The sequence below is a fragment of the Medicago truncatula genome, chromosome 5, assembly GCF_003473485.1.
Source record: "Medicago truncatula cultivar Jemalong A17 chromosome 5, MtrunA17r5.0-ANR, whole genome shotgun sequence".
In the NCBI taxonomy this organism is placed as follows: Eukaryota; Viridiplantae; Streptophyta; class Magnoliopsida; order Fabales; family Fabaceae; genus Medicago; species Medicago truncatula.
Genome location: NC_053046.1, coordinates 39,329,315 through 39,356,375, shown reverse-complemented (window position 1 = coordinate 39,356,375; position 27,061 = coordinate 39,329,315). Strand labels below are relative to the sequence as shown.

At 33.3% G+C, this 27,061-nt stretch overlaps 4 protein-coding genes and 1 pseudogene across 6 annotated transcripts; 3 read left to right on the top strand and 2 right to left on the bottom strand.

Moving 5' to 3' along the window:
• The first annotated feature begins 3,281 nt into the window (after positions 1-3,281).
• LOC120580612 (lamin-like protein) lies at positions 3,282-5,142 on the top strand. Its single transcript, XM_039834620.1, has 2 exons — positions 3,282-3,532; positions 4,683-5,142. The coding sequence occupies exons 1-2, from the start codon at positions 3,355-3,357 to the stop codon at positions 5,021-5,023; spliced, it is 519 nt and encodes a 172-aa protein (XP_039690554.1). The 5' UTR covers positions 3,282-3,354; the 3' UTR covers positions 5,024-5,142.
• Positions 5,143-6,232: 1,090 nt separating this feature from the next.
• LOC11429674 ((R)-specific enoyl-CoA hydratase) lies at positions 6,233-9,423 on the bottom strand. Of its 3 annotated transcripts, none has more exons than XM_003617058.3 (4): positions 9,156-9,423; positions 8,482-8,964; positions 6,658-6,773; positions 6,233-6,572 (listed from the first exon to the last, which is right to left on the bottom strand). In XM_003617058.3, the coding sequence occupies exons 2-4, from the start codon at positions 8,752-8,754 to the stop codon at positions 6,467-6,469; spliced, it is 495 nt and encodes a 164-aa protein (XP_003617106.1). In that variant the 5' UTR covers positions 8,755-8,964; positions 9,156-9,423; the 3' UTR covers positions 6,233-6,466. The 3 variants fall into 3 exon arrangements, with proteins under 3 accessions (XP_003617106.1, XP_039690061.1, XP_024639531.1); XM_039834127.1 differs by having other exon boundaries at positions 8,482-8,793; XM_024783763.2 differs by having other exon boundaries at positions 8,482-8,811; positions 9,156-9,422.
• Positions 9,424-14,199: 4,776 nt separating this feature from the next.
• On the top strand, positions 14,200-16,925 carry LOC11424540 (F-box protein At4g22280). Its single transcript, XM_003617056.4, has 3 exons — positions 14,200-14,358; positions 15,072-15,994; positions 16,136-16,925. The coding sequence occupies exons 2-3, from the start codon at positions 15,086-15,088 to the stop codon at positions 16,433-16,435; spliced, it is 1,209 nt and encodes a 402-aa protein (XP_003617104.1). The 5' UTR covers positions 14,200-14,358; positions 15,072-15,085; the 3' UTR covers positions 16,436-16,925.
• Positions 16,926-18,164: 1,239 nt separating this feature from the next.
• On the top strand, positions 18,165-22,164 carry LOC11432885 (protein DETOXIFICATION 41-like; annotated as a pseudogene).
• Positions 22,165-23,351: 1,187 nt separating this feature from the next.
• LOC11432884 (adenylate kinase isoenzyme 6 homolog) lies at positions 23,352-26,824 on the bottom strand. Its single transcript, XM_024783218.2, has 4 exons — positions 26,716-26,824; positions 24,393-24,643; positions 23,923-24,068; positions 23,352-23,826 (listed from the first exon to the last, which is right to left on the bottom strand). The coding sequence occupies exons 2-4, from the start codon at positions 24,591-24,593 to the stop codon at positions 23,640-23,642; spliced, it is 534 nt and encodes a 177-aa protein (XP_024638986.1). The 5' UTR covers positions 24,594-24,643; positions 26,716-26,824; the 3' UTR covers positions 23,352-23,639.
• Positions 26,825-27,061: the final 237 nt, after the last annotated feature.

Below are 27,061 nucleotides of genomic sequence, written 5' to 3'. Positions count from 1 at the left end.
GACCCTTTAACCGGCATGGATTGATCCGGCCAGGCATGGGTCATTGACACAGCGGCGAAGAGCATTGCCAGTTCCGATGATCGACAGAACCAGTCGACGACCCTTATACATACTTATTCAATAATAAACAAAGTTAATAAAGCGTAGGAGGATCGACAGTGATGAAACACGATCCTCTTTGAAGGGGTCAGGGAAGAAAAAGAAGAAACTTTACGAAAACTGTTATTTCCACAATTCATATTAGGACTATTATTATTATTCAAGCCATTGAATATTAAGTCTTTTATCCACGCATGCCTATTTTTACGTCCTGTCATAAAAACAATAGTATTGTCAATCACAAATTGTAGAAAATAATAGGTTGTTAGAATTCCGCTATGCTATAGTACTATAGTGCAACTATAGTTGCTATCAAACAACACTATGTACTAATCAGCGTATTACAAAATACACTTACGTGACAATATCATGAGTTTTCAGTGGATGTTGATGTCAAACTATTTTACACCGACAATGCATCTTCATTAAACTCATTTACATTACATGTATGTTAAAATTTCTATTCATAATGCAACATTTTAATCATTCTAACAAGAGGAAAGAAAGAGTTATACTAATTTGACTAACAATGCACAATAATATCGCCGTAGTTAACTGAAGGAAGTTATTAAAGACAGGAGGTTTTGAATCATGAAGCTGTCATCTGTTAATGAAATTTCACTTCCATAATAGTGACCATTTACCAAAAAAAAATTACTTCCATAACAAACATATAGAGCAGTAAAATTTTACTTCCGTATCATACATTGATTTCATTTGTTATCTGTTAATTTCAAATACAAACAAATATTTTATTAACCAAATTTAAATTGTTAATGGCCATTGTGTAACAATATTAGACAAGACAATAACTACTTCAAAAAGTTGAACCCATAAACAGAGAAAAGCAAGTAAAATAAAACAAACATAGATGCTTAACATAGATAAGTGCAAGAAATATAGGAGACAAATCCATGATAAAAAGAACCAATATATTACTCGATTTGAATCTGTACAGTAACTACACTTCAAAAAAAAATTAGAGAACTACATTAGGCTTCAAAAAGCAACGCTTCCAAAACGATTTTAGAATATCTTCGAATTCATCATTCACAACATGAAGTCCATGAAATTCCTTCTTCTTAGAAAAATTGCGCTTCAAAAACAATTTTAGAATATCTTCAAATTCATCATTTCTTATTTTTTTGTAACCATATCCTTAGTCGCAAAACCCGGAGAAGTCTTCAGGAATTCAATCTGACTCATCGTCGATGGCGGAGGTGGAGGCGTAGTAGTAGGAACATGAATGGAAATATTGAGCGAGTCGACGGACAACTGTTTGAGATTGATAGTGGAAGCCAAAGAATTAAAAGATGCCTTGTTGTTGCTAATAGGGAGAGGGAAGAGGAAGACCCTCAACTTTGCAGGCTTTCGTGAAAAGCAACATAAACGATCGTTCTCGAACATCATATGATCAAGATCTTCTTCGTTATAAACCGGAATCAAAGCATCGAGATCTTCACCAAGGAGTTGATATATGCTAAAATCTATGGAACTGTTTCATTCACAACCCTATATGCTAAAATCTTTATCCTACCCTGAATAATCTATTTGTTCATTGCTTATCAAAAAAGAAAAATATAATCTATTTGTTCAATCTAAATTAGTTTGTTCAACTGTTGATAATAAGGCTGTAGGGAATGACACATATTTGAGTTGATATAGTGACATAACCACTCGTACGATTGTTTGAGAGAGCTTATCATAAGTTGTTTTCAGTTTATTTTCATAAAGCTCTCTAACTTTTATTTTTTTTGACAGAAGAAAGCTCTCTAACTTATGTGACAACAATCTGCCTTTATTTTATCCAGTTATAGAAATAGCATATATATATGCTATACCTGTTTAAACTATAAGCCCCAAATTAAGCTGGATATCCAAACATTGCTATATCATTTCAAGCACGAAACTTACAAAATGTGATGAGATGATATGCGGAAAAAGCGAAGCAACAAGCATTCCATGTACCAAAATGGACCTTCAAATCCAACACTTCGAGCAGCATCCAAATCCGTATGTAAAAGATTATAATCATTGCTAACTTTGGAGTACTGAAGAACATCTTCCTCAGTAAAAAGCCTTGTTTTTTCAAAACATCCCCAGATTTAAGACATGAGGAGTAGTTGCTGATGAAAAATACCTCAGACGACTAAGATACCATGAAGTTTGCCAGTAGAATATAAACTCCCGAGAGCGTTCTTGCATTGGCTCAATTGATCAACAATACAATGCCTTATGTCGTCGTCCCTCACTATCTGAAAATGAAGTTAAGTATAGCTTAATATTCCTACAATTGAAGACGGCAAAAAATATTTAAAACCATAAAATACTATGAAGAGGGGGCACAAATACGGACACCAAAGATGACAAGTTGACAACATGATCATTTGCAAATGACATAATCGAAACGGAAGGAAAGAGTACATTTATTAATATTTGTGAAAATATTAAAATGATGTATAATAAAATGGGAAATACTAACTTGTATCCTTAAAACACAAATTAAAAAGTTAAAGATAAAAATATTTTTTTGAAACTTGTGTATTTATTGTTGTCAAAGTTTAATAATTTATATTTTCAATACAAAGTTTGTTTATTATTTCCTTTTTTTAGGGTCCTTTTTTAGTTGTTTAACATGTGTCATTAAGTTAGCATGATCCTAATAAAATATACACTCTCTAGTCATTTTTATAAGCAACAATTGACATTTATTGAATAAATCTAAAATATAAAATTTTGCTTATAATAGTGACAGGAGGTGTAGTGAGTACTCCATTTTTTTTTTTTTTTTGAAATACTTCTGATTTTATTATAGGTTGACATTTTCACGTATAATAATTATAGGATATAAAATCTTACTGTATTAACAATTTATAATATTACCGAGAATACCCTTGCCCCATACGTAAATTCATGGGACGAGAACTAAATTCACGTAGGTATTTTTTTCAAATCTTTTGCATACCGATTTGGATGCAAAATGAATCTTCTCATTAGTGGAGTATTGATGATGATTATGCTTCTCTTTTTCACGCGATCGTTGTTTTTTCTGATTCGGTCAAATAATCTTCTATATTTGTAAAGTATTTATATTAATAATTTCCAATCACAAAATGCCAAAATTAATTACAATTTGGAAACTACATCCGTTTTTATTAATGACACCCTCGACCGCATTCAGATCCCCTTACATTACATTTATTTAACCCTTTCAGCTGTATACAACAAATTATAGGCTGTGACTGAAAAGAAAAAATGGAGGTTTTTAGGTTTAACAAAACAATGTTGTTAATGATGATTATGACGGCTATGATGTGGAACATGGCAAAAGCTGAGGAGCATTTTGTTGGAGGGGGAAAGCAAAGATGGATCCCTGGTAATAACTTGACAAAATGGTCCTTGAATGAGCACTTTCGTGTGAATGATTGGTTATGTAAGTTTTCTCCTTTTATTTCATCTTTTTCTTTGAATTTTTCAACTTCATCGGTTTTTTACTTATTATTTCTCTAGGGTTTACCCACTGATCTTAAAGCTACATAGCTTTTACTCGAGTTTTTTAGTTTTTGTAAGTCTTTTGTTCTTGTTTAGGGTTTGCTCGGTTAATTCAACAAAAAAAAAAAAAAAAAGTTAAGACGAGAATCCAAATTAATCAATACATCTAAACTCTTCAATTCTGAACAACCTTTGTCCATTTTTTATATTTGTTTCTGAAAATTTTATTGTGTTTTCATAAGGATTACACCCTAGATCTTGGTATTCTTGCCGCAATGAAAATAAACAGTGTATATTCTACATAAGGTGTGAAATTAAGCAATTTAGTTTGGTGTTTGAGGCTAAGCATGTGTTTGGTTTCCCGTTTCCAACACACAAAATCACGTTTATACGCCTCTCGATATCTTTTTGCTGTGATTTGCAGAAGCTTCAAATACTAGCTTCCACGTTAAACTGATTTTTTGCCGTGACTTTCATCAAATTCCGTCTTGCAAACACTCTGTCAAACAAACACCAACAAAAATTTCAATTTTTTTTTTTTTATCAAAAATTGAACATTATTGAATCATATTAGTCTATGAGACAAAATTGACCTACCCAAAAATTTAATGTGATTGGCACCTTTGAATATCATAATATTATGAAATTCTGTTAATTTCAAAGACTAAATTACCACTATAACCATTTTAAAGTCTAAGTAAATGATTAACTATTACAGATATGACAAGATTTCAACGTAGGCATGTAAAAACCCGATGAAAATGTATTTTACAGCTATATGGCACTATTCCTTGAACTTTCTATATACCTATCTTCACGGACTGTTCACTAATTTTCTTCTATACTTCTGCGACTAACTATTTAATTATCTTTTAAATAAGAAATTTAACTAATTAAATTATGCTTTCAGTTATGTTCTAGTTTTTTCTTCTGCATATTGGTCCTCATATAATAGTTTGCTCACTTATAAGGCTATGATTTGAAAGTCAATTTATATTTTGTTTCACTCTATACTTACATTATTGTAATCGATTTACTTTCTTTTATTTTCATCAATGGTAGACTTATTTTTTCATGTTTTGCTTTGCAAGTCTTTGGATATGGAGAAGAATATCAAAAGTACCTTTACCATGTGCTGGAGGTGAACAAGACAAGCTATGAAAACTGCATCGATACAGGATTCATTAAGAACATATCAAGGGGTGGCAGACAAGACGTTTTTCAGCTGACTGAAGACAAGATCTATTACTTCATAAGTGGAGGAGGTGGCTGTTGGAGTGGATTGAAGGTTGCAATTGATGTTAATGAATATGTTGCACCAGCTCCTCAACCTACTCCCCACAAAGGTGGCACAGATGCTTTAAACATTCAAATCTACCACTCACTTGTGGTACTCATCTTAACCTTGATTTGCACCATTCTCTTGGTATAATTTCAGCTCTTAGAATTGGCACACTATAGTATCAGATGATATTTTGTTGGTTTTCTGTTGTTTGTTTAATGGTAGACTGAATTATGGAATATTCAAACTTTGTTAAGACCTGATTTGCACTTACTATTATCAGTAGCTTTGCCTTTGAATGTCATCCATCATTTCTTATAAAAAATATAACAAGTGTCGAGTGTTGGTTTATGCTCCATATTATTAATTTTTTTATTTTCCAAGCAAATCAACAATTTTTTACTACATACTTTCACTCAAGTTTTTTTAGGGGAACTAAATTTTATTCAATAATGAACAAATAACCAAGCCAGCCAGATATTTACTAACAGAACACATAACGAACACATGCTAAAAGGGCTTTGCCATACCAAAGTTGTGTCCCAACAACCAAATCAATTTCTTCCAAACGCTGTCATATGACCAATCCAACCACGAATAGTACAAAATTAGGAATGCATTTTCAACAGGTCAAACACTTATGGAGCTTTTCAACAGGTACAATGTGTACAAACTTAAAAAAATAATCTAAACTTAACACCACCAACAAGATATGAAAACAGTGTTTAGAGGTGGTCGCATCGGAGTGATTTTTTGTTGATCAGGAACGCTCCATCAGAGAAGAAGCAGCGGCAATGAGTGATGGTCGCTCAAAGCAGAGCTGGAAGGTAGTGGGATTTTGACGAGGTTACAATAGTGTCTTGATGGTGTGGAATTCACCTCCATGACTAATGGTCGCAACAAAACAGTGTTTGGGGAGTTAGGGTGGAGGGTCTGTAGTTGTCGGTAGAGGGAAGAAGAGAAGGGGGCGTGAGGGTAAATAGGAGAAGCTTTTGGTTAAAGGTGGAGGCTTTCTGTGAAAAGGGAAACAAGACTAGAAGAGTGAAAACTTCCAAACAGATAGGAAGAGGAAGAAGACCACCAAAGAGATAGGAGGAAACCACCAAATCCTAAAAGCCCAGAGAAAGTTTTTCTAGAGAGAGGGGGGTTCATCTGTCTAAAACTCACATCTGACTTATTGCAACTTTACACTAGTTTTTCTGTAAGTTTTTTTTTTTTACAGTATTTCTGAGTTTAATCCAATCACATTATTGCTTCTTAAAAACAATGTATAAAGAAAGAGAAGAAGAATTAGAGAACATACTTATGGTCTCATGCTAAGCATTTGCAAACACAACACAAAACAAATTGCCACGAAACTAAAGGTAAACCTCACTCACTATTACAGTACAGTTCTTTTCCAAAATCATTAGTGTTAAAGGGTATAAAATGCCCAAAAATTGATCATAGATACTCTTTGTGCCATCCGATTCAGAGTTGTATAGAAAGAAGTGAGCTATTGCAAAACATAACCAAATTGCGGACACTAAATAACGAAACATGAGGCATTATCAATTGCAACAATTTGGAATTGTGAGTAGCTTCTACTGCTCCTTATACTTCCACTGCTCTATAGTCAAGGGTTGGTAGCAAAGCTAATGCTTCACCTTCAACGACAAGAATGTCTCCATTCTTGAAGCATCTCGTCTTAAACTTCGCACTGAATAACATTGACAAACACTTCAGTAGAAACAAAATCATTACCAATTCAAAAAAATGCACAAGACAGGAATGTCAAAACTTACAAATATCGATTTTTGTTTTCTCGTAGATTAGTTGCTTGTACTTCACCAACAATCTGATCTCCGATATAGACTGGTAACTTAAAATTCAAGGTTTGAGATACATACACAGCTGCAGGCTACACAAATTACCCATAATATTAGAAAAGTGAAGAAGCCAGGAAAGAAAACGAAGAAACTTTATGAAAGTTATCATGAAAGAACTAGAGCGAAGGACCTTCGTGTTATGTTAGCAGGGCCAATAGACAAGGCCCAATTATTTACATATATTAAATAGAATAAGGGTGAACATTTACTGTCATTCGGTTGTTTTTATGTTGGTTTGGTTGGGAGAGACTAGACTCTCTAATTCTTCTAAGTTGAGTAAGTCACTAGCAGTTACTGTATTTTCTCTCTGTTCTGGTAACCAACTCTGCAGAGAGTTATTCCCATAGTATTGTTGGATATAATACAACAAGTATTGTTCCATAATATCATATCTATTATATACTGTATATACAAGATCTTTCATGTTATTGCCTCAATTCACATTATTATTCAAGCACTTGAGTAGAAGTCTTGGCTGTTGTTGAGTATAACTCTTTTATCCATGCATGCATATTTTCACCGCATTATGAAAATAGTTACTGTCAATCGCAGATCGCAGCAAATAGAAGTTTGTTCTAGTTCTGTTATGCCACAGTACTATGGCTGCTATTAAACAACACTTTGTACTAATCAGAGTATTGCGGAACAATAATACTATACTGCCAGTCTGCCACTATAGCCACTATTTAATAACACTGAAAAATAGTCAAAATTATGATAATTCACAATGAGAAAATTGGGATACGCATTGTCAGTGTAAACGATAAACTAGCTTTACGCTAATGTCCAATGAGAATCCAATATTTTGTGGTTATTTTCAAATTGTAATTACAAAGTACACTTACGTGGTAATATCACGAGTTTTCATGGGATGTTGGTGTAAAACTATATTACGCCAAAAATGTATATCTAATAAACTCGTCTACATAACATGATCCTTAAAATTTCTATAACATCTTGATCTTTATAATAAGAGGAATAACTTAGACACTTAATTGAACATTACTAATAGTGCAAATTACAATTTCACATTTTATCCTTTTCACTTCATCCTTCAATACTTTTCGTCAGTTTTCTACAAACATACGTCTAATTCTCTAGTTGACTGAAAGAAGTTTTAAAGGGCAGCGGGTTTTGAATCTCAGAATCAAATCTTGGTTTCCTAAAGCTAACATCTGTTATGAGAAATTTCACTTGCATAAAGCATAAAAAAGTGACCATTTTCCTAATTGTTTTACAATATGGCCCTGTTTGGATAAACAACTTAATTAAATAGTTATAGCATAAACACTTACCATATGGACATGTCATAAGCTATTTTCATAAATTCTCAGAGTATCACAAGTGATTATGCGAATATATAATTTCAAACAAGTCAATCCAAACAGACCCTATATATTATATTTGATCTTTCAGTAAAAAAATTCCAAATTTCTTTCCTATACTTGTCAGTTAATTATATTAGAGGATGATTCTTTCAAAAAATAGTGTATCATATAGCTCAAACTCTTTAAGTATGAGACTAATAGACATTTGCTCAGGCCCTGAAATGGGTCTGTTTCATTGACATCCCATTCTTCTAAAATCTTTATTCTATCATGAATAATCTATTTGTTTAGTGCTTACCAAAAAAGAATCAATTTGTTCTTTCTAAATGAGTTTGTTGAATTGTTGATCATATAATTTCTAGCAGAGATATCAAGGTTTAAATTTTAAAGAGAGCATTAGCATGGGACTTACAAAATGTGACGAGATGATATGCGGAAAAAGCGAAGCAACAAGCATTCCATGTACCAATGGACCGTCAAATCCAACACTTCGAGCAGCCGCCGAATCGGCATGCAAAGGATTATAATCATGGCTCACTTTGGAGTACTGAAGAACATCTTCCTCAGTAAAAACCCTTGTTTTTTTCAAAACATCCCCAGGTTTAAGCACATGAGTCGTCGATGAAAAACACCTCAGACTCAGATACTGAAGTTTGCTACTAGAATGTAAACTCCTGAAGAGCATTCTTGCAAAAGCTCAATTCAACAAAACAATGCCCTGACACACACTGTCCCTCGCAATCTGAAAATGATGTTAAGTTTGGCTTTATATTCCCACAATTGAAGACCAACAAAAATATTTAAGGATTTAATTTATATACACCGTCAGTGTAAAACTTTTCTGCACATGCCTCCAATTAAATCACTCCATAAGCCCAGTTTTTAATGTTAGTTCCTAAAATATGATGCATGTGTAAAAAAATTACACCGTCAGTGTATAAAAATGTAATCAATGTAATTACACCATAATAGTAATAATACAAAATGCATGTATATGACTACAAAAAAACAAAAATCTTTCAGCATTACTGGTTGAAACATTTTAACAAACAGTTAAGCTGCATGGAAAGAAAAAAGTGAAATTACGTGAACTGATGAGTCAAAGGAGAATGACATTCTTGACTGATAAAGCCATTGGCGCAGATGTTGTTGAACTTCAATCTTCTGGTGCTTGAAATTTGAGTTTTTGAATAATTGGGTTCTTGGGTTTATGAAGAAGTTGGGTTTTGTTGTGAATGGAAGAAAAAGGATTAGTGGTTGAAGATATGATTCAAATTGCAATTTATAAAAATAAAAAAATAAAAAAATAAGGGTTAAAAGTGACTAAAAATTAAGAAGATTGGATAGGTAGTCAAAAAAAAAAAAAATTGGATAAATAAAAGATAGAGAATAATACATTTGTTAAATTAGCATTATGAAGTATTAGTGTATAATTTGTAGTGGCTATTTGACCAACAGGTATAATTAAAATTTGTTCATTATACATTTACATTAGACATACTTTGATATATGTTGAGGTTAAAGTTCAAACCACGTAGTACTCACTTATTCATTTTATAAATATAAAATTTATTCGTTATATATTTATATCAGGGTTTTCAAAATCGAACCAATCCAATAGAAAAACTGCAAGCGGAGTCAATCCAAACCGAATCCACATTTGGTTCGGATGTATTCGGGTCATTTTCTTACTTAACTGTATGATTTGGTTTGGTTTGCTGATTTTATTTTACCAATTGAACCCAACCAAATCAAACCAAACCAAACCCCAACATAAGAAAAACACTAATTAAACATGTGTCACATAGACCAATATTCATAGAAACTCAATGAAAACTTTTATAAAATGATATATTTTTTCTCTTGTTAAATTTCTGCTTTACTTTTTATTAGTAGTACTGGTCACTTGTACATTTCAATTATATAAACTAATGGTTTCATATTTTAAACTTTTAATTAATTGTTTGTTTACATGATTCCAAGAACATAATGTCACTCGGATCTACACTTTTTGAGTTATTGTCGGAGGCTCTATGTAACACCCCGTTTTCCCGACTTAAAAATTTCATTTAATTAATCAGAGTATTCAACATGTAAACGGAATGCTACACTTCATAAAAATCACAAAATAGATAATTAACAAATTATCTTTCAACATAATTAATTCAAATACTTCGCAGCGGATTAAGTTCATCATCATAAATAAATTTTTGGCACGCAGGCCTCATCAAAACGCATTATAAGTTCAGTAAATCAACATCAAAACATAGCATGTACGTAAAGGAAAGAGAAATAGCCACTAAAGACCCCCTCCCGTTACGTATCAGAGCCCTAAGACACTTGAGCCACCACTCCTACTAAACTTTATTACCTGCAAGTTACCCATACGAAGGGCAACATTTTCAAGCAGAAGGGATGAGATTCACAATCAATAATAATAATATATAATTCATCAAATGCATCTAACAACTTAACTCCATCGGTTAGTAATAACAATTCCTTTAACGACTCCTAAACCATATCATGTACTCATCATATCAACAGTCATAACTCGATATCATAAACAACATCATAACAGCATCATTTAACATCATAATCAACATCTTAATTATAATCATATAACATCATACTCATAATTCGTATACAGCATGACAACTTCATAATCAATGACATAAGTAACGTAACAATATCATATTCATAGTTCATATACAACATAACAACATCATTAATTCGTATTAACATTCTCCACCAAGCACCTTATTAACAACTCATGAATAGAGGACAACTTAGCAACTATACGTAACATCATCATTTCATAATAATAATTATTCATCAAACATTCCATTAGCAATTCATGAATAAAAGACAACTTATCAACTTAACATAATCATCATCAAGTACATTTAACAACTCATAGATAACATCACATAATCATCATCACAACATTCATAATCATCATCATGTAACATCATAACAACCTCATATTCAACACCATAAACAGTCATCATGACATCGTAATCAATATCATAAAAATCTTCACATAATAATATAAACGACACAACAAAATCATCACATCATAACAATATAAACAACTACATATATTTAACAATAATGTTCTTACTTCTTTAACTTTAGTAACACTTACTAATTCAACCAACAACGACGATAACTTAAATTATCCAATATATGTATATATTTCATAATCAACAATATCATCAATAATAGATATCTAACTCATCAATTAAATCTAACACCCTATCATAATAATAATTCATCAATATATAAGTATATCATCATTAACAACATCAACCAATTGATAATTAAAACCAACAACGACGACTCATGCAACAACTCGACACCACCGCTAAGACTCATGCAAGACATGACAACTCCACTAAGACTCCTCAACAAATGCAACTATGCATGTGGTACCATATCAGAGCCGAAGCCCTCACCGTTATAGAATGGTTAAAGCATTCTTTTTATCAGGACATGAGTCCTCCCATTAACACCGCTTTGAACAACATAGTGTTCCACCGCTTTGAACGACAAGGCGTTCCAGGACCGAGGTCCTCACCATTTTATGCTTATGCACCGACTCCACTTGTGTATATCTACATACAACTCAACAACAAACGCATATGTACTTATATGACTCACCACCCCTTAATGCAACTGACTCCACTTGTGTATATCTACATACAACTTAACAACATCAACGACAACCACTACTCATCAATGCATATATGTAAATATGACTTCACCTCGACAATCCAATTAATAATACTTCAACCTTTGAAAAGAATTCAGCAACATGTATAATTTATTTAAATATAAATATACATCACAGTCAACAATAATCCACATAATGCATATACAAATATATCTCATTACTAACAACATCAAATTATATTATATCTGACTCAGTCAACATCAACAGTACTATAATCAACCTCCATTCCTACCCCAAGGGTCAACTCACAACATGGGTTAAATACTCTTAAACACCTTAATTGCACTCGTATTACTTCTAGTTTTGAGCCTTGGAATTATCCCACAAGTTTTGGATTAACTTGGAAAATGTTTTGCTGAATTTTCATAAAATTTCCCTAAGACCTACTTGGAGTATTTTCATCATAACTCCTAAACCAAAAATCATTTTAGAGTCAAACCAAAGCCATTGGAAAGCTAACAAAATTATCTACAACTTTCATGTTTACACCAAAGGCCAATTCAAAACAGAAACGTGTGAAAAAGACACAAGAACGCAAAATAAGAAATGCTGTAAAAAGGCACTTCGCTTAAGCGAACGAGTCTTCGCTTAAGCGAACTACTTACAGTAGTTGTTCGCTTACAGCTCGCTTCCGGCTCGCTTAAGCGAATAGTCATCGTTTCTGCATAATTTTTCACGGGTTTAAACCATTTTTCACCCCAAAACTCCCAATTTTGATCTCCCAATGCCCAAACATGTTTCCAAAGATTGTTTATAGGTTCATTATACAATTAGGCATCTAAAGGAACATAAAACATGCATCAAGAACAACAAATACAGATCACTCCACCATCATACAAATCTTCATCAATTCATCCAATCAATCGTAATTTCAATCAATTTATGATCACAACAACAGTATAGATTAAGTTTTCATTCTAAACATTACATTACAATAGAATTAACATGATCAATACCCATTCCCCTCAGAATCATCATCAAACCCTAACCCTCAATTTATTTTCCAAAATTATGCAATTAGGTCAATTTTCAGAAATTATAGATTATGATTATTGAGAGATAGTCTCACCCTTACCTTAGTTTTGCAGAATGATTACACAGCACAATCGGTTCCTAAGTTCTTCTCTCTTGGTCTTCTCTCCTTCTCCCTTTTCTCTCCCAAAACTTGTTTCACGTAAAACTGCTTTTGACCTTTTCTTTTCCTAACTCCCAAAACTATAACTTCCCCTTTATTTCATTAAACTCCCTTAATTTTTATTAAATCCTAATTAACTCCCACACTCCAAAATAATTATATTTCTCCACTTATTCTATTAAATAATGAAAATAACCATTTAATAAAATACACCACACCACAAAATCAACATAAATCATATAAAATCATATAAAAGACTTTAAATCAACTAAAAATAATTAAATAACAATTAGGGCATTACACTCTCGGCTTGAATTCATCTTACCTAAAATCATTAGTAAATAGTCAATTTCTCCCTTGAAATTGTAAGTTTCATCAATTACCCCTCTGAAATTAACAAAACTTCAATTACCCTCATGAAATTTCACAACGTTAGTCAATTTACCCCCTCTGTCAAATTTTTCTGTTAGTGAACATGACGTTTTGCAAATATCCCCATGAAGTTTTGAGCTTATGTGCAAAATGCCCCCCAAACTTAAAAATTTATATTATTTTTTTCTTAAAAACAAACAATTAATAGTTAAATATTAAAACTAACTATTAATTTTGGAATTTGGGAAAACTACATGCATATATACATCAAAATAGGCTCCAAAATGGGGAAAAATATGTATTGTTTAAAGTGACAATAATGGGATGATTTGTGGATTAATATTGGGGGTTGTGTAGTTTAAATGGTTTGAGCAAATTGTTGAAAGAGTTGGAGGAGTTAAAAGACTAAGATGGTGAAGGAGAAAATATAAATTTAAATCTGATTATTAATTTGTTTATAAACCAATTCAAATTGTACCTAAGTTTTCTCCTATATATAAAAGATTTACCGATCTTTCAAATTCTCATACCGCAAATGAACTTCAAGCAAGAGTTACACACACCAATTACCGGCCATCAAAAATTAAAAGATAACACATGGTACACACAACCCAAAACAATCCAATTCCAATTACAATGACTAATGATGAGTTACGATTACAAATATGGGATGAAAAAAAAATTGATGAACAAGCTCTATTTAAAATTTTAACACAAACTAGACTTTACAAGCTAATAGATCAGGTCAAACTTTTCAAAAGGTCGGATCATGCTTAAAATAAAGTATTTGACATGCAAAAGGTCAAGATAAAGGCTTTAATTTTTCAATTAGACCTAACCTATTTAAACAAAATCCGACTCGGCCCGACTCTTTCCCACCCGATCACGGATGAACATAAAACATGCGTAACATCCTTTGAAAATAAACAACTTATATTTGTTATTGCGCCATAAAAAAAAGACTCAAATTATTTAACCATTTTTTGTAGAAGACGTGAGCCTGTTCCTTCCTTCAACAGAGGTACCGTTTGTTGCTCTCTGCTCGCGAGGTATTTTCTTAATTTTCGTTTTATCTTTCTTATTCAACTTCGTTCTCCCCAATTATCATTCCCAATTCAATACGTTTTTGCTCAGTTTCTGTAACTTGCCTTAGAATTCCTCAATTAATTCTTTTCTTGTTACCGTAATATAGCGAATTTTGATTTGAGTCTGAAAAAATACATACAGGCTAACTTGCACTTTTGATCCCCTGCTTTCACAAACCAGCGATTTTGACCTCTAAACTTTCAAAATTGCACTTTTGGCCCCCCAACTTTAGCTTATTTTGCAAAAGTGATTTCGACTAGGTTAACATCGGTGTTATGGGCCAAAATCGCAGGTTTGTTTAGGTTGGGAAGGGGAAGGGCAACAATGAAATTCAGGCAAATAATAAAACACATGATGCTATAAATTGGGGGGTCAAGTGTTACTTTGAATGTCTAGGGGTTAAAATCGTTGCTTATTGAAAGTTGGGGGGCCAAAAGTACAATTTAACCAAAAATATAACGGGATATCCTTCCAAAAATAATAATGGCCATTTTATTTTCATATTAATGTCAATATTATAACTTTTTTATGTTCAAGTTATGTCCATATATTGCGGCCAACTCTTGTATGTCCATGTTATTATCTGTTTTATTTTTTAAGGACTAAAATCAAAATTTGCTATATTTTTTATGGATGAAAAACTTATGTAACTCTTCTTTTTATGATTGATTATTAGGTATTATAGTCTTAATGTCTTATTCAGTGGATGAGATAATCATTCAGCCAGCGACCAAGAGAGTTAAGCTCGACGAAAGTGAAAATGAAGACAGACTCAGCGACTTACCTGACTGTGTTATCCTTCACATACTCTCCTTTTTGAACGCTAAACAGGCAGTTACAACTTCAATTCTGTCCTTAAGATGGAGGGATCTATGGAAACTTCTTCCTGCTCTTATATTGGATTCTTCAGACTTTCGAACTATACCGATATTCAACAAATTCGTGCATAGGGTTTTAACTCTTCGTGATTCCTCTCTCGCACTGAACTCTCTCAATTTCAGACATAATCAGCCTCGCATAATCAAAAGCGTTGTGAATTATGCTATTTCGCACAATATCCAGCGATTAAGACTCTATGTTGGGTGTCACATTGCACAAATTCCACCTAGTGTTTTTTCATGTCAGACTTTAACCCATCTTGAGCTTTATTTTGGAGAACAAACGTTGTTTCCAAAATCTCTCAACTTGCCTTCCTTAACCAGCTTGTATCTGAAGAATTTTGCCTTTTGTGCTGACGAGAATGGACGCGCCGAGCCATTTTCAGCTTTTAACAGGCTGAACAGTTTGTTCCTTTGCGGTTGTGCTGTGAGAGACACACTAACCCTCTGCATATCCAGTGCAACACTTGTCAGTTTTACTGTGCGTAGTCACTCCTATGATTTTTATGAAATTGAGCTTTGTACTCCAAGTCTTGGTACATTTGGATTTACAGGTAAATCGTATAAGAAAATCTTTGGGAGCGGTCTTTCTTGTGTTAAGCATGTAGATATTGATGTAGAAATCTTCCATATGGATATGCAGCCTTCTTTGATTCTACTCGGCTGGTTGTTAGGTCTTACTGATATAAAATCATTGACAGTCACTGCAAGTACTCTTCAGGTACCATAAATTGGCAGATTTTGAGGCTTTATTGTTACTTTCTTTTTAAGATGTTTTTTCTCATTTCTATGTTTTTCCACAAAATCAATTGACTTGCGTAAGACTGATCCGACTGATCCACTCTCATCCCTTGTTGCTTAGGTTCTCTGCTTAAATTCTAATATATTGAAGACCAAGCTCCCTTCCTTAGGTAACTTGAAGTTATTGAAAGTGAATAAGAAACCACTTGCATATGGATTTCGCAAGTTACTGATTGATATCAAGGTACAGAAAATCAGGCCACGGAAAGAAGGTGCTAAGTTACGAAAATCATTTAAAGCTGGATTGGAACCATCTGCACCCATACCTGATGGAATAGTGGACTTCTTGATTCAAAATTCTCCTTTGGCTGATGTTGAAATCGTTGATTGCACATGGCGAAAAACGCAGTCAACTTCTTAAGCAAGATTGTTATAATTGGTTTTGTTTGCAGTCAGCAGTAAAGGAACATAATTACATTTGCCGAGTAGTGAAAGGTTATGCACTTGTTTCAACTTGTTAGATATGGAACAATGTTTAGCAACACTAACTAGTATTACTCATATGAAAGTTGCATAAATTTGTTTGTGAATGGGTTATTGTGGATTGCTTATTTGTTAGGCACTATAGATTACTTGTTGGTGTGACCACAATGAATACAAAAACTATCCTAGTGGAGAAGGCTGCAGTGGTATTCTACACAGATTTGACTTGAGCTCAAAGAATATCAAACTGTTTTCTTGAGACATTATAGACATGTCTGCATTGGTGCTAAGGTCACCTTTATTGCAGCAAATTAATTTTTCAGAACACCAGCATATGTGGTTTTATCAGTTTTGCAATATTAGTGCCACTTGGTGTATTTTCTGCATTATGATTATGCAGTCTGTTTAATGAACTCTTTCTGAATGGACCTTATTCTGTGCAGTTATGATTGTTTACATCTCAACAAACACTTTAACATGTAATCATATGCTCTAGATAGGGGTTTCAAATTTATAGTTTAATTTGAACAATGCTAAGGTTTTTTTTTTTTTATAAAGCTAGAGGAATGCAATAAAAGAAAAGGAAGAAGTACAAGATTGGGGGGACTAGGCCAATACCCAATTAAACATAAAAGAACAATGCTAAGGTTAATAATATACTTGATACAGAAAAAATAGTTCTAGTCACTAAATATGCATACTGAAAGACTTTTGTCCAAGTCACGGACATTGACTTTATCTCTTGGCCTAACCATTATGTCAAATAGGCTATACCTAAGATTATACGGCAATTTGCAAAAAAATAAAAATTGATATTGACTCTTAAGAAAAGGGTCCTGTAATTCGGAGTTCGACCATGACTCGTGAGGTAAGTATAATCTGGTCAAGAATTGTTTCACCTAGGAATCGAACTCGATTCTCTCAAACGATTCGTTCTTTGGTGAATCTCATTAATCACTTGAATCCAATCCTTGACAATTTTCTTTTTTCTTTTATCTAAATCTCTTTTGAACCCTTAAGAAATGCCAGAAGTTGGTACCAACAAAAAGAATATTCACTTGTGAATGAAGCAATTGTTCATAAGAGAAAAGTGATAAAGTCGCATAGGAAAGTCCCAAAAATTGTTTAAAGACAACACAATAATAGAAAAAAAGAAAATAATTGATGAATTTAATGAAACAAAAGTCAATTTTCAAAGTTTCAATGTAATAAATGCACAATTTTCAAAATAAAGTTTCCTTATTAGTTAGTTGATGATAAATATCAGAAGCGGATCCTCAATGGCAACGTTTTATGGGGGCTACAAGGTTTTAGTGATAAGAAAAAAAAAACGTTTTGCAGGTTCGAGCCTTATTTGTGCCATCAATATACTATAAAAAAAGAAAAGAAAGAGAGGAAGTGTTTTCTATTTTTAAAAGACACAAATACCGCTGATTAAAATGAAAATAGTCAATGGTATATCAGATTTTTTTTTTTTTTTTTAATAATGTTGTGCCATCAATTTAGCCGGACAGTCAACTGTCGTAATTATAATTTATGACAAGATCAAATGTGATCATGCTCCTTTAAAAAAAACGTGATCATGCTTTATATGGAAATGCTAATACATTTTTTTTTTTCCATATTTTGTTTTCCATTTTATTCTTCCACGTAACGTTAGCCGCACCATGCCTTATGGTGGATCCGCCCTTGAGCTTGACTCACACTCTCGCACAAACATTGCAAATTTGTCTTCAGATGATGTTGAAGAACTCTTGGAGCATAGGCCTGTTGAGTTGAGATGGTGGCTTAAACTTGTTGCTTGGGAGTCATGGCTCCTATGGATTCTCTTGGTGCTTCCATTATTTTCTACCTTTGCAATTTTATGCTAAGCTTTGTGACCATGATATTTTGTGGACATTTAGGATCTCTAAAGCTTGCTGGAGCATCCATAGCCACTGTTGGAATTCAAGGTCTTGCTTATGGCATTATGGTATGATTCTCATACTATATAGTTTAGCCTCGGTTCAAAGTAGAGTTGTTAAAGACTTGAAGAAAAAAAAAATCATTATTATTATATTACTAGATGAAGCCCGCACTTTACACGGATGCGCGTTGCACGGATATCTTGAATGTTTAGTTTGTAAAAAATTCAGAGAATATATAGCCATTAATTATTCATATAGCCGTTAACTTTGTGTAAATTGTCTAGAAAAAGAAGATATGGAGATGAATACCGAAATAAAAGATAAGCTATTTTGTTTGAGAAGGAAAAAATAAACAATTATAACGCTCTCCAAAAATTCGTGTAATGCAAATGTATAAATAAAAATGAGCATATTTATACAGTGGCTTCTGCAAAAGCAAATCATCTCATCTCCTATGGCAAAGTATGATAATGTATTTGCAGATAAAAGATAAATGATTTTGAGATAAGTATTTTTTTCATAATTCATGAGATAAGAATGTTAATCCACCATATAAGAACAGAAAATAATAACCTAAATAACAATTCGGATAAAAAGAAAAGAGAAATAGAGCCCAAAAGATACATATATAAATAATCAAAATAAGAAATTATACATCAAAGATATATGCCAAAATGTAAGAATATAATATAAATACTAAAATTGCAAATCAAAATAAATGATTGGTCTGTCAATTTTCTAGCCTTGTAACACGAAAAGGCAACTATTGTTTACAGAGAGGAAAAATTTACCTTAATTTGTATGTATGAGTAAAAAATGATATTGATAGTGTCATGGACTCTCATCTTCTTCGCTTACTTTTTGATTTTGGACGTGTCATGTGACCTGTAAAAAATCAAAAATTTAATGAAATATTTCTTGTTAAAACAAAACAAATGTTCAAAGTTGTTAACACCCCATGAAAACATAGCAGTATAATATGAATATTTTGAATCAAACCTAGAAATAAGATGGTAAAATCTTTGTTCTTGGAATGTAAAACTATGAGTATGATGGTTGTGGCTTGTGAGCACATACCAAGGGATAATAGAGAGAGAGAGAGAATGAAGTAGAATAATAAAATTGCAACGTTTAGAATTTGATAACTAAAATGAAACTTTTTTTTTTTTTTGAAATAGAATGATGTATGCCAATTGCCATAAAAATACTTATAAGAAGGAATTTATTTATCAAATATTATTTTTTTGAAGTATTTATCAAATATTATTGATCACCAATATAAAAGACGTTGCATGATTTATTTATTTTGGTGCAGGATGTTACATGAACTTAATGTTTGGTTAACATATGTGTGTAGCACAAAAGTCTTGTAAGAAGAAATGGAAAGGATGATTCTAGGAGGGATTTGGGAGGTGCCACATTGGAATATACGCGACATGAAAAATATTATGCGACGTAATAAACGATGAGGTGTCGACAGACAAATTTGGAGTCTAATTTAATAAATATAATAATATAATAGATAGATAGATAGATAGATACGTACATCTTGTTTTTCCAATTACAAAGAGAAAGTTTTTTTACGCCTTTTGAAAAATGTTGGTGGAAGCTGTACTATTTTATAGTAGAAAACAGTAAGATTTAGCATTTTACCTAAATTTTATCTTTAACATTAATGTCAAACCTAGCTATGATTTTTTGATATATTCAAATTTGTCATTTTCCTTAAATAGCTAGGAATGGCAAGTGCAGTGCAAAATGTATGTGGACAAGCTTATGGAGCCAAAAAACATGCAGCAATGTGCATCACTTTGCAAAGAGCATTCATCTTACATTTTGGTGCAGCAGTCATTCTAACATTTCTCTATTGGTTCTCCGGAGATTTTCTAAAAGTCATAGGACAGACGGAGAGCATAACCGTGCAAGGTCAAGTGTTCGCTCATGGACTTATTCCTCAACTCTATGCATTTGCATTCAGCTGTCCCTTGCAGAGGTTTCTTCAAGCACAGAACATTGTTTATCCCCTGGCAATTATGGGAGTTGGAGTTCTCTTTCTTCATGTGCGTCTTAACTGGCTAGTTGTTGATATTTTAGGCTATGGCCTTCTAGGCGCAGCCCTTACTCTCAGCTTTTCTTGGTGGATTCTTGTCTTTTTAAATGTATTGTACATCGTTCTTAGTCCAAAATGCAAGGAAACTTGGACCGGCTTCACTATTAAGGCCTTCGTAGGAATTTGGCCTTACTTCAAAGCTTACAGTTGCGTCTGCTTTCATGTTGTGGTAAGACTACATCCTAATTTTCACGCTTTGACATATATACATGCATACATACAAATTAACAAATACATGAGGTGGCAAAACTGATTTGGTTCTACAGACCAACCTGTTTAAACAGGTAGATCGTAGGGCAGGCCAAAACGAGGCGGGTTGCCCAGTTTTGCCATCTTTAAATACAACCATTCATTCCTATTTCCAAAAACTTCCTATTTCTAAAAACTTTAGCTCATGTTTAGACTAGTTTGTTTTGATAATCTGTATCTTTTTGTAGCTTGGAGATATGGTACAATCAGGGACTTGTGCTCATATCAGGGCTGCTCCCCAATCCCACTGTGGCACTGGATTCTATTTCCATTTGGTATGTTAACAATTTCTCTTTGAATAATGTTTCTTGTTTATTTGTCAACATGTTATCTAACCATGATAGTCCATCCAAATGCACTAGTATTTTCAGCATGAATTACTTAAACTGGGATATGCAAGTTATGTTGGGCCTTGGTGCAGCAGCAAGGTTTGCGACAATTGTCAAAAACAATGTTTTTCATTTAAACAACTTCCATACAAACATGTAAAAGTACATTCTATGATTTCAGTGTGCGAGTTAGCAATGAATTAGGAGCAGCTCATCCAAGAGTAGCGAAATTCTCTGTCTTCGTCGTGAATGGAAATAGCATGCTCATTAGTGTAATTTTCGCCGCCATTATTTTGATACTTCGGGTTGGTTTGAGCCGCCTTTTCACTTCTGACTCTTAAGTCATCGAAGCTGTATCCGACTTGACTCCGTTGCTTGCCATTTCTGTCCTTCTGAATGGCATTCAACCTATATTGTCAGGTAATACAGTTATAAACACAACCACCAGTTTAAGTTTTTCCACACTTCTGAATCTGATCCCAACTTTTGTTTGCTGCTCCTTGAAAAATTTCAGGAGTTGCAATTGGATGTGGATGGCAAGCTCTGGTGGCTTATGTAAACTTGGTTTGTTACTATGTGATCGGTCTTACTGTTGGATGTGTTCTTGGCTTTAAAACTTCTTTAGGAGTAGCTGTAAGTTTAAGCAATTCTCTTACTGATTTTAGTTTTATATTTGTACAAAGTTAGCGCAGTACAATGAATTTAATTGTGATTTATATAGGGCATCTGGTGGGGAATGATCCTTGGAGTTTTCATACAGACTGTTGCACTAATAATTCTGAAATTGGGGCGGCAGAGGTATTCAAAACTTTTGGCCTAGACAAGAATTTATTTGTTTCATGTTCTACGTGAATTGTTTGTCACTTGAGGTGTGAACCAATTTATAATGTTGTAGGTTGAAAAAACTATTGTTCGCGTCAAGATGTTTGCTGAAGATGACACCTTGGATCAACCCGTTACCGACGTATAGAGGCATTTATCGTACTGTAACTTTTCTACTTAAGCCTTCTAGGCATGGAAGAACACTTTAGCAGATTAGTCTTGTTTTTGAACTTCAGGGATATTGTTTTTGGGTTTGTTCTGAGTTTGACCAAAGTAACCATATTTGGCAGAAAATATAACATCATAACTATAGGAATATGCATAAAGGAAACAAACTATCAATTCAGCCAAATAGCTACCAATAGAGAATCTATGAATATGAACCTATATGGATAAATTTTTAAGATTCTGTGGCCTACAAAACATGGTTAGAGAGATTTCACTCCTCTAAACTAAACGGTACACATTGGAAAGTAAGATGTAAATAATGATTTTCCTGATCAATTTGTTTCAATATTCCACTTTATCTTCTAAAATGCACCCTTCAGTCCCTATCACTTTAGAGGAACCAAATCCACTTTGAGCCTCTCTTAATTTTATCCCATAGTAAAAAAAGAGTTAAATAAATTTAAAACTATTATAGTTACCGGTGAAGAAGCATCAGGAAGGATCTTCTTGAGTTGTTTGAAAGCAAAGTTAGCAGCTGCTTCATCAGACATTTTCTCAATGTCTTTGGCCTGCCGCCCAACAGGCATGTAAACAAGAACAGAATGACCTGCAGCTTTGTGAAGATTAAGAAAATAGCTGCATCCATTAGATATCTCAGCAACTACTTCCAGGAAATCCTCATTGGGCCAAAATACATTTTTAAAGTGTAAAATTATTTTGTTCTCAACTCCAACCCTGATATCAGCAATGGCAGCTTCTTTCCAATCTAGAAGCTTTGGCTCAAATTTTATTAGTTTTGTGAGTAATCGTGCATGCGTATGGATAAGCACTTGGGCGACATAGAGTTGGATGATATTGGCCAATCACAATGTCACAATGCTTGTGTTTCTTTCTCTTTCACTAGCATTGTGACATTGTGATTGGCCAATAGAAATATCAAAGCAATAGTTAGTTTTAGAGTTCCAATCAATTAAGGTGCAAAATAGCAACGATAAATTTTTATTTTTGTTGCACTATAGCAACGATAAATTTGTTCCAAAGAATATTCAACCAAATTTTTTAGCTATGGATGGTTAACTTCAGAGTTCCTTATATATAATTTAAACCAAAAAAAAAAAAGTTACCTTTCCTTAAAAAAAAAAGTTACTTTTATATATAATAGTATAGTGTCTATAGAGGTATAGATAATCAATTCAATCCAAAATAAGTGTCATTTTAGCAAAATGAGTTTCAAAGGCATGACAGTGCTACCAGTGCAGCAAATACTAGTAAGATGGTTAAGTGTGGTAATTAAGGATACCATAGGTGATACAATACTAAAAATGATTGTAAAAAGTTATTCATTGTTCCATCACCTGACAGAATTTTTCATCAACTCTTTCATACCATATTCCCTCCAGTATGCTTAAACCCCTGCTTGACTACCACAATTCACTTCATTACTGAAAAACCAGGTAAAATTTGAATACACTATCAGCTGTCTAATTCAAACACCATATAACATAAATACTGCAGATTCAGACACGTGAAACCCTAATACATTTCATCAAAAATACCCTATACTTGGATGGACCAATTCCTGATCCAATCTGTCAGAGTTGCAACATTTCTACTAATGTCTTCAATAGTATCGCTTTTCAATGCAACAACTTTGTCCTCCGCATAACTTTCTTTAGCCTCCTCAAGCAAAACTTGAAAGATTTCACATTCGACATTGTTGGATAGCTTTGATTCTTTGTACCCTCTGTCACAGAGATGAAGAAAGTTAATGCTGAAAGCCTGAAATATACAATAGAATTGCAAAATCAACATTCAACAACATCAAAAAGTGCTGACATACCTTCTGCTCAGACGGTCATACAAAATGGTGTTATCAGTTTGAAGTACAACCACACAATCAAACCATCGCTCAGGAAAGAAATCACAGCCATGATAGTCCACAATATTCCCTCCCTCATCCATAACATCCTCAAGTTCATCACACACCTACAAAAACCAAGATATACACATAAAACCTAATATACACAAGATTAACAAATGATCTTTTATCACGACGGTACAACTGAAAGTTCACCCCATTTAGTAAATGGTATGCCAAAATATTGAATAGTCATTATCAATAACAGTGAAATGAGAGAATGGTTAAGGATGGATGCAAAAGGATTAAACATTACAAGAATAACATGACTACTGGGGGATAGTGGATGTGCTAACAATTTGAACTTAAATTCGTATAGACCTAATGCATCACTAACAACACCAAACAAAGCAATACAAGAACGGTCTCAAGTATATAGATTGGTAGCTTACCAAATCTTCATTAAGAATGTAAGAATCAAGCTCATCATCCCAGCCATCATGCAAGTTCTTCTCTTTGACCAAATCTCCAATATTGATGTGGTTGAGCTGAGTGGCTTCAGCCAGAGCAGTTGAAGTGGTTGTCTTTCCTGTCCCTGGTGTACCAGTCACTAAAATGTTTGGCTTCCTTCTCTTGATACTGTCTTTCACCATGACTACGACACACTTTCCGATAAAGTTATGGAACAAATTTTCAAAGATTGCTGCATTGTAAAGTGATCCATTCAATTTCAGACACAAATAAATCTTTCAAAAGTATTAAACATTCATTGTAAATAAACAAATAAAAATGCTTGAACGTTGACATGCTAAGATTGTAATAACGTGTGAAAATATTCCTTGTAAGTAAAATACAAAACAACAACAACCAAGCCTTATCCCACTAAGTGGGGTCGGCCACATGGATCAAATTACGCCATAATGTTCTATCATAACCACATTTGGAACTCCTTCTAACTAAAATCAAAAGGGTCACCTCCCCTGTAAACCTTTTCACGTTTGGAAATTAAAAATAAATACACAGATTTGGGTGATTCATAGGCGTTGACAGATTGTTTCTGTGCTCGATTTGGTTTGGGTTATAGTATTAGACTATTAGTAGCTGGGTAATCATACCGTAAAAGTAAGGATGACAATGTCTGTAATTATTTATTTATATATTTATATAACAGAAAATGGTGTCTCATGAACGTACTAAGCACAAATTTGTGTAAGTATCATCAGTCTTGCAATAAAAAGAAAAAATAAACACATTGCTTGAAATTATGTTTTGTGAAGTTCCAACTATCAAGCTATAGAGAGGTTGAATCATGGCATCAAGCAACAATAGATAGAATAAGGGTGAATGTTTAGGGTTGAATACATCTCATTTTATTTATGAAAACTCAAATAAAGAATGTGAAATTTGGTATACACAAAACCTGTTTGTTTAACCCACCGCCAATCAACTAACCCAAATGTATTGCACCACATCAGCTGAATAAATCCACAGATACATCCCACACCATGGCTTATGGGAACTTTTTTAGTGAAAGCACACATTCAAAATGAAAGTCTCGTAAAAAAATAGCTGAACAGAAACAAACAGAAAATAGAATGTTGAAATTTGGGGCCTAACTCATCCTTACAAAACCGGCTTGTAAGGTGAGGAATGTCTCCTCTTTATAAACTCTTCTCAAGAGTCCTATCTATCCGATGTGGGACTAAATCCACTCCCTCAAAGCCAACACAATGGTGTTGGAGGCTGCAATGAAGGCCAACCAAAGGCCACAATTTAGACGACTAGGGGCGGACCGCAATAAAGGCAGAATTTCCAACATAGAAAAACTCACATTTGAACCAAAAGAAAACAGATACAAAAGAACCGATTCAACACTACATGGAACAAAAAATATTTGGATTTGGACGATCAAAGAATCTAAGTGAAAAAGAATCGCTAGATTAGCTGAGATTAAGATTCCATTATGCTTATTATAACATTGGTTCCTACAGTCAAGTCAATTGTGCTTTGATTTTCTTTCAGGTCAGTATCCCTATCTAATGAAATACTACACAAGCCTAAGCACTTAATTTAGCCCAACCGCGAGACTAGCCAATGATTTGGTTAAATACCAAAGTTCCACATCCGTTGCCTTATCAAAACTGATAAAATGAAATTCATGTACAAGTTAACCTTAATCACTCTTAACTCACAAGATATCAATAACAATTAACAAATATCAAAACCCATCCAAACCTACAGATACATACCCTAAACCAAAAATAATATATGTATTGTCAAATAGCAAACATGGCGAATTGTAGTGGCAGATTTTTCGACAACCTTCATGGTCAGTTTGTGAAGTATGAAGGCACCAAAGCGGAAATAGCAAAGGCTTAAAATGACAGAATTTTTAATTTCCGCCATCCACAATGGATAACACTAGGCAATGTTCCTACTGTTCTATACTAAAAAATAGCATAACTATATACAACATTTTCGAAAAGGTGTAGAAAAAAACTGTCTTTATAGAAAAAAAATCCTCTTTGTGATAGAAACAATAAGAACAGTGCTTCAATTCAACTAAGCTGTATATAAGGTTATGAGGGAAACAGAAAATTGGACATAGCAACAACGAAATTCAACTAATTAATTAACTATTTCAATACCCAATTGCATGAATTAAAAAGAAAACAAAAAAAATTAACATATTAGGGTTTATTCATAAATCTAGGGTTTTGGTTAAGAGCAAATTGGGGGAAAATTGAAAAGGTAAAAGGGAAAAAGAGAGCATACCAATAGACGGAGATGATGAAGACGGCGGAAGCTTGGAATACGGCGGTGACTGTGGGCGGGGCAGTGCTGCTGAAGAGAGACCAAACAAAATAAAATCTAGTGCAACACACGCTCACCACTATTTTAATCCCTCGCAATTTTTTAACAGACCAATTCGGTCTCCGACAAAAATAAAACTAATATTTGTATATTTTCATATCAAACATAGTCTTTTTATAGTCTTTAATATGAAAATGTTAAAAGAGTGAATTGGGTTCGGGATTTAATTAATCCATTAGAAATTTGTCAAGGATTAAAATGGATATGCACTCACAAATAAGTTCATTTTCTTTGTCCCAAAATATAA

Bases quoted from the DNA above. Each gene is read 5' to 3' on its own strand.
- LOC11424540 (XM_003617056.4), top strand. From the start codon at position 15,086: ATGTCTTATTCAGTGGATGAGATAATCATTCAGCCAGCGACCAAGAGA. The intron at 15,995-16,135 runs GTACCATAAATT...CTTGTTGCTTAG, and splicing joins TCACTGCAAGTACTCTTCAG to GTTCTCTGCTTAAATTCTAA.
- LOC11429674 (XM_003617058.3), bottom strand. From the start codon at position 8,754: ATGCTCTTCAGGAGTTTACATTCTAGTAGCAAACTTCAGTATCTGAGT. The intron at 6,774-8,481 runs GTAAGTCCCATG...TAATTTGTGTAG, and splicing joins ATATCATCTCGTCACATTTT to CCTGCAGCTGTGTATGTATC. The intron at 6,573-6,657 runs GTAAGTTTTGAC...AATGTTATTCAG, and splicing joins GAAAACAAAAATCGATATTT to TGCGAAGTTTAAGACGAGAT.
- LOC11432884 (XM_024783218.2), bottom strand. From the start codon at position 24,593: ATGGTGAAAGACAGTATCAAGAGAAGGAAGCCAAACATTTTAGTGACT. The intron at 24,069-24,392 runs GTAAGCTACCAA...TGGTTTTTGTAG, and splicing joins ACATTCTTAATGAAGATTTG to GTGTGTGATGAACTTGAGGA. The intron at 23,827-23,922 runs GTATGTCAGCAC...TCTCTGTGACAG, and splicing joins TATGACCGTCTGAGCAGAAG to AGGGTACAAAGAATCAAAGC.
- LOC120580612 (XM_039834620.1), top strand. From the start codon at position 3,355: ATGGAGGTTTTTAGGTTTAACAAAACAATGTTGTTAATGATGATTATG. The intron at 3,533-4,682 runs GTAAGTTTTCTC...TTGCTTTGCAAG, and splicing joins TCGTGTGAATGATTGGTTAT to TCTTTGGATATGGAGAAGAA.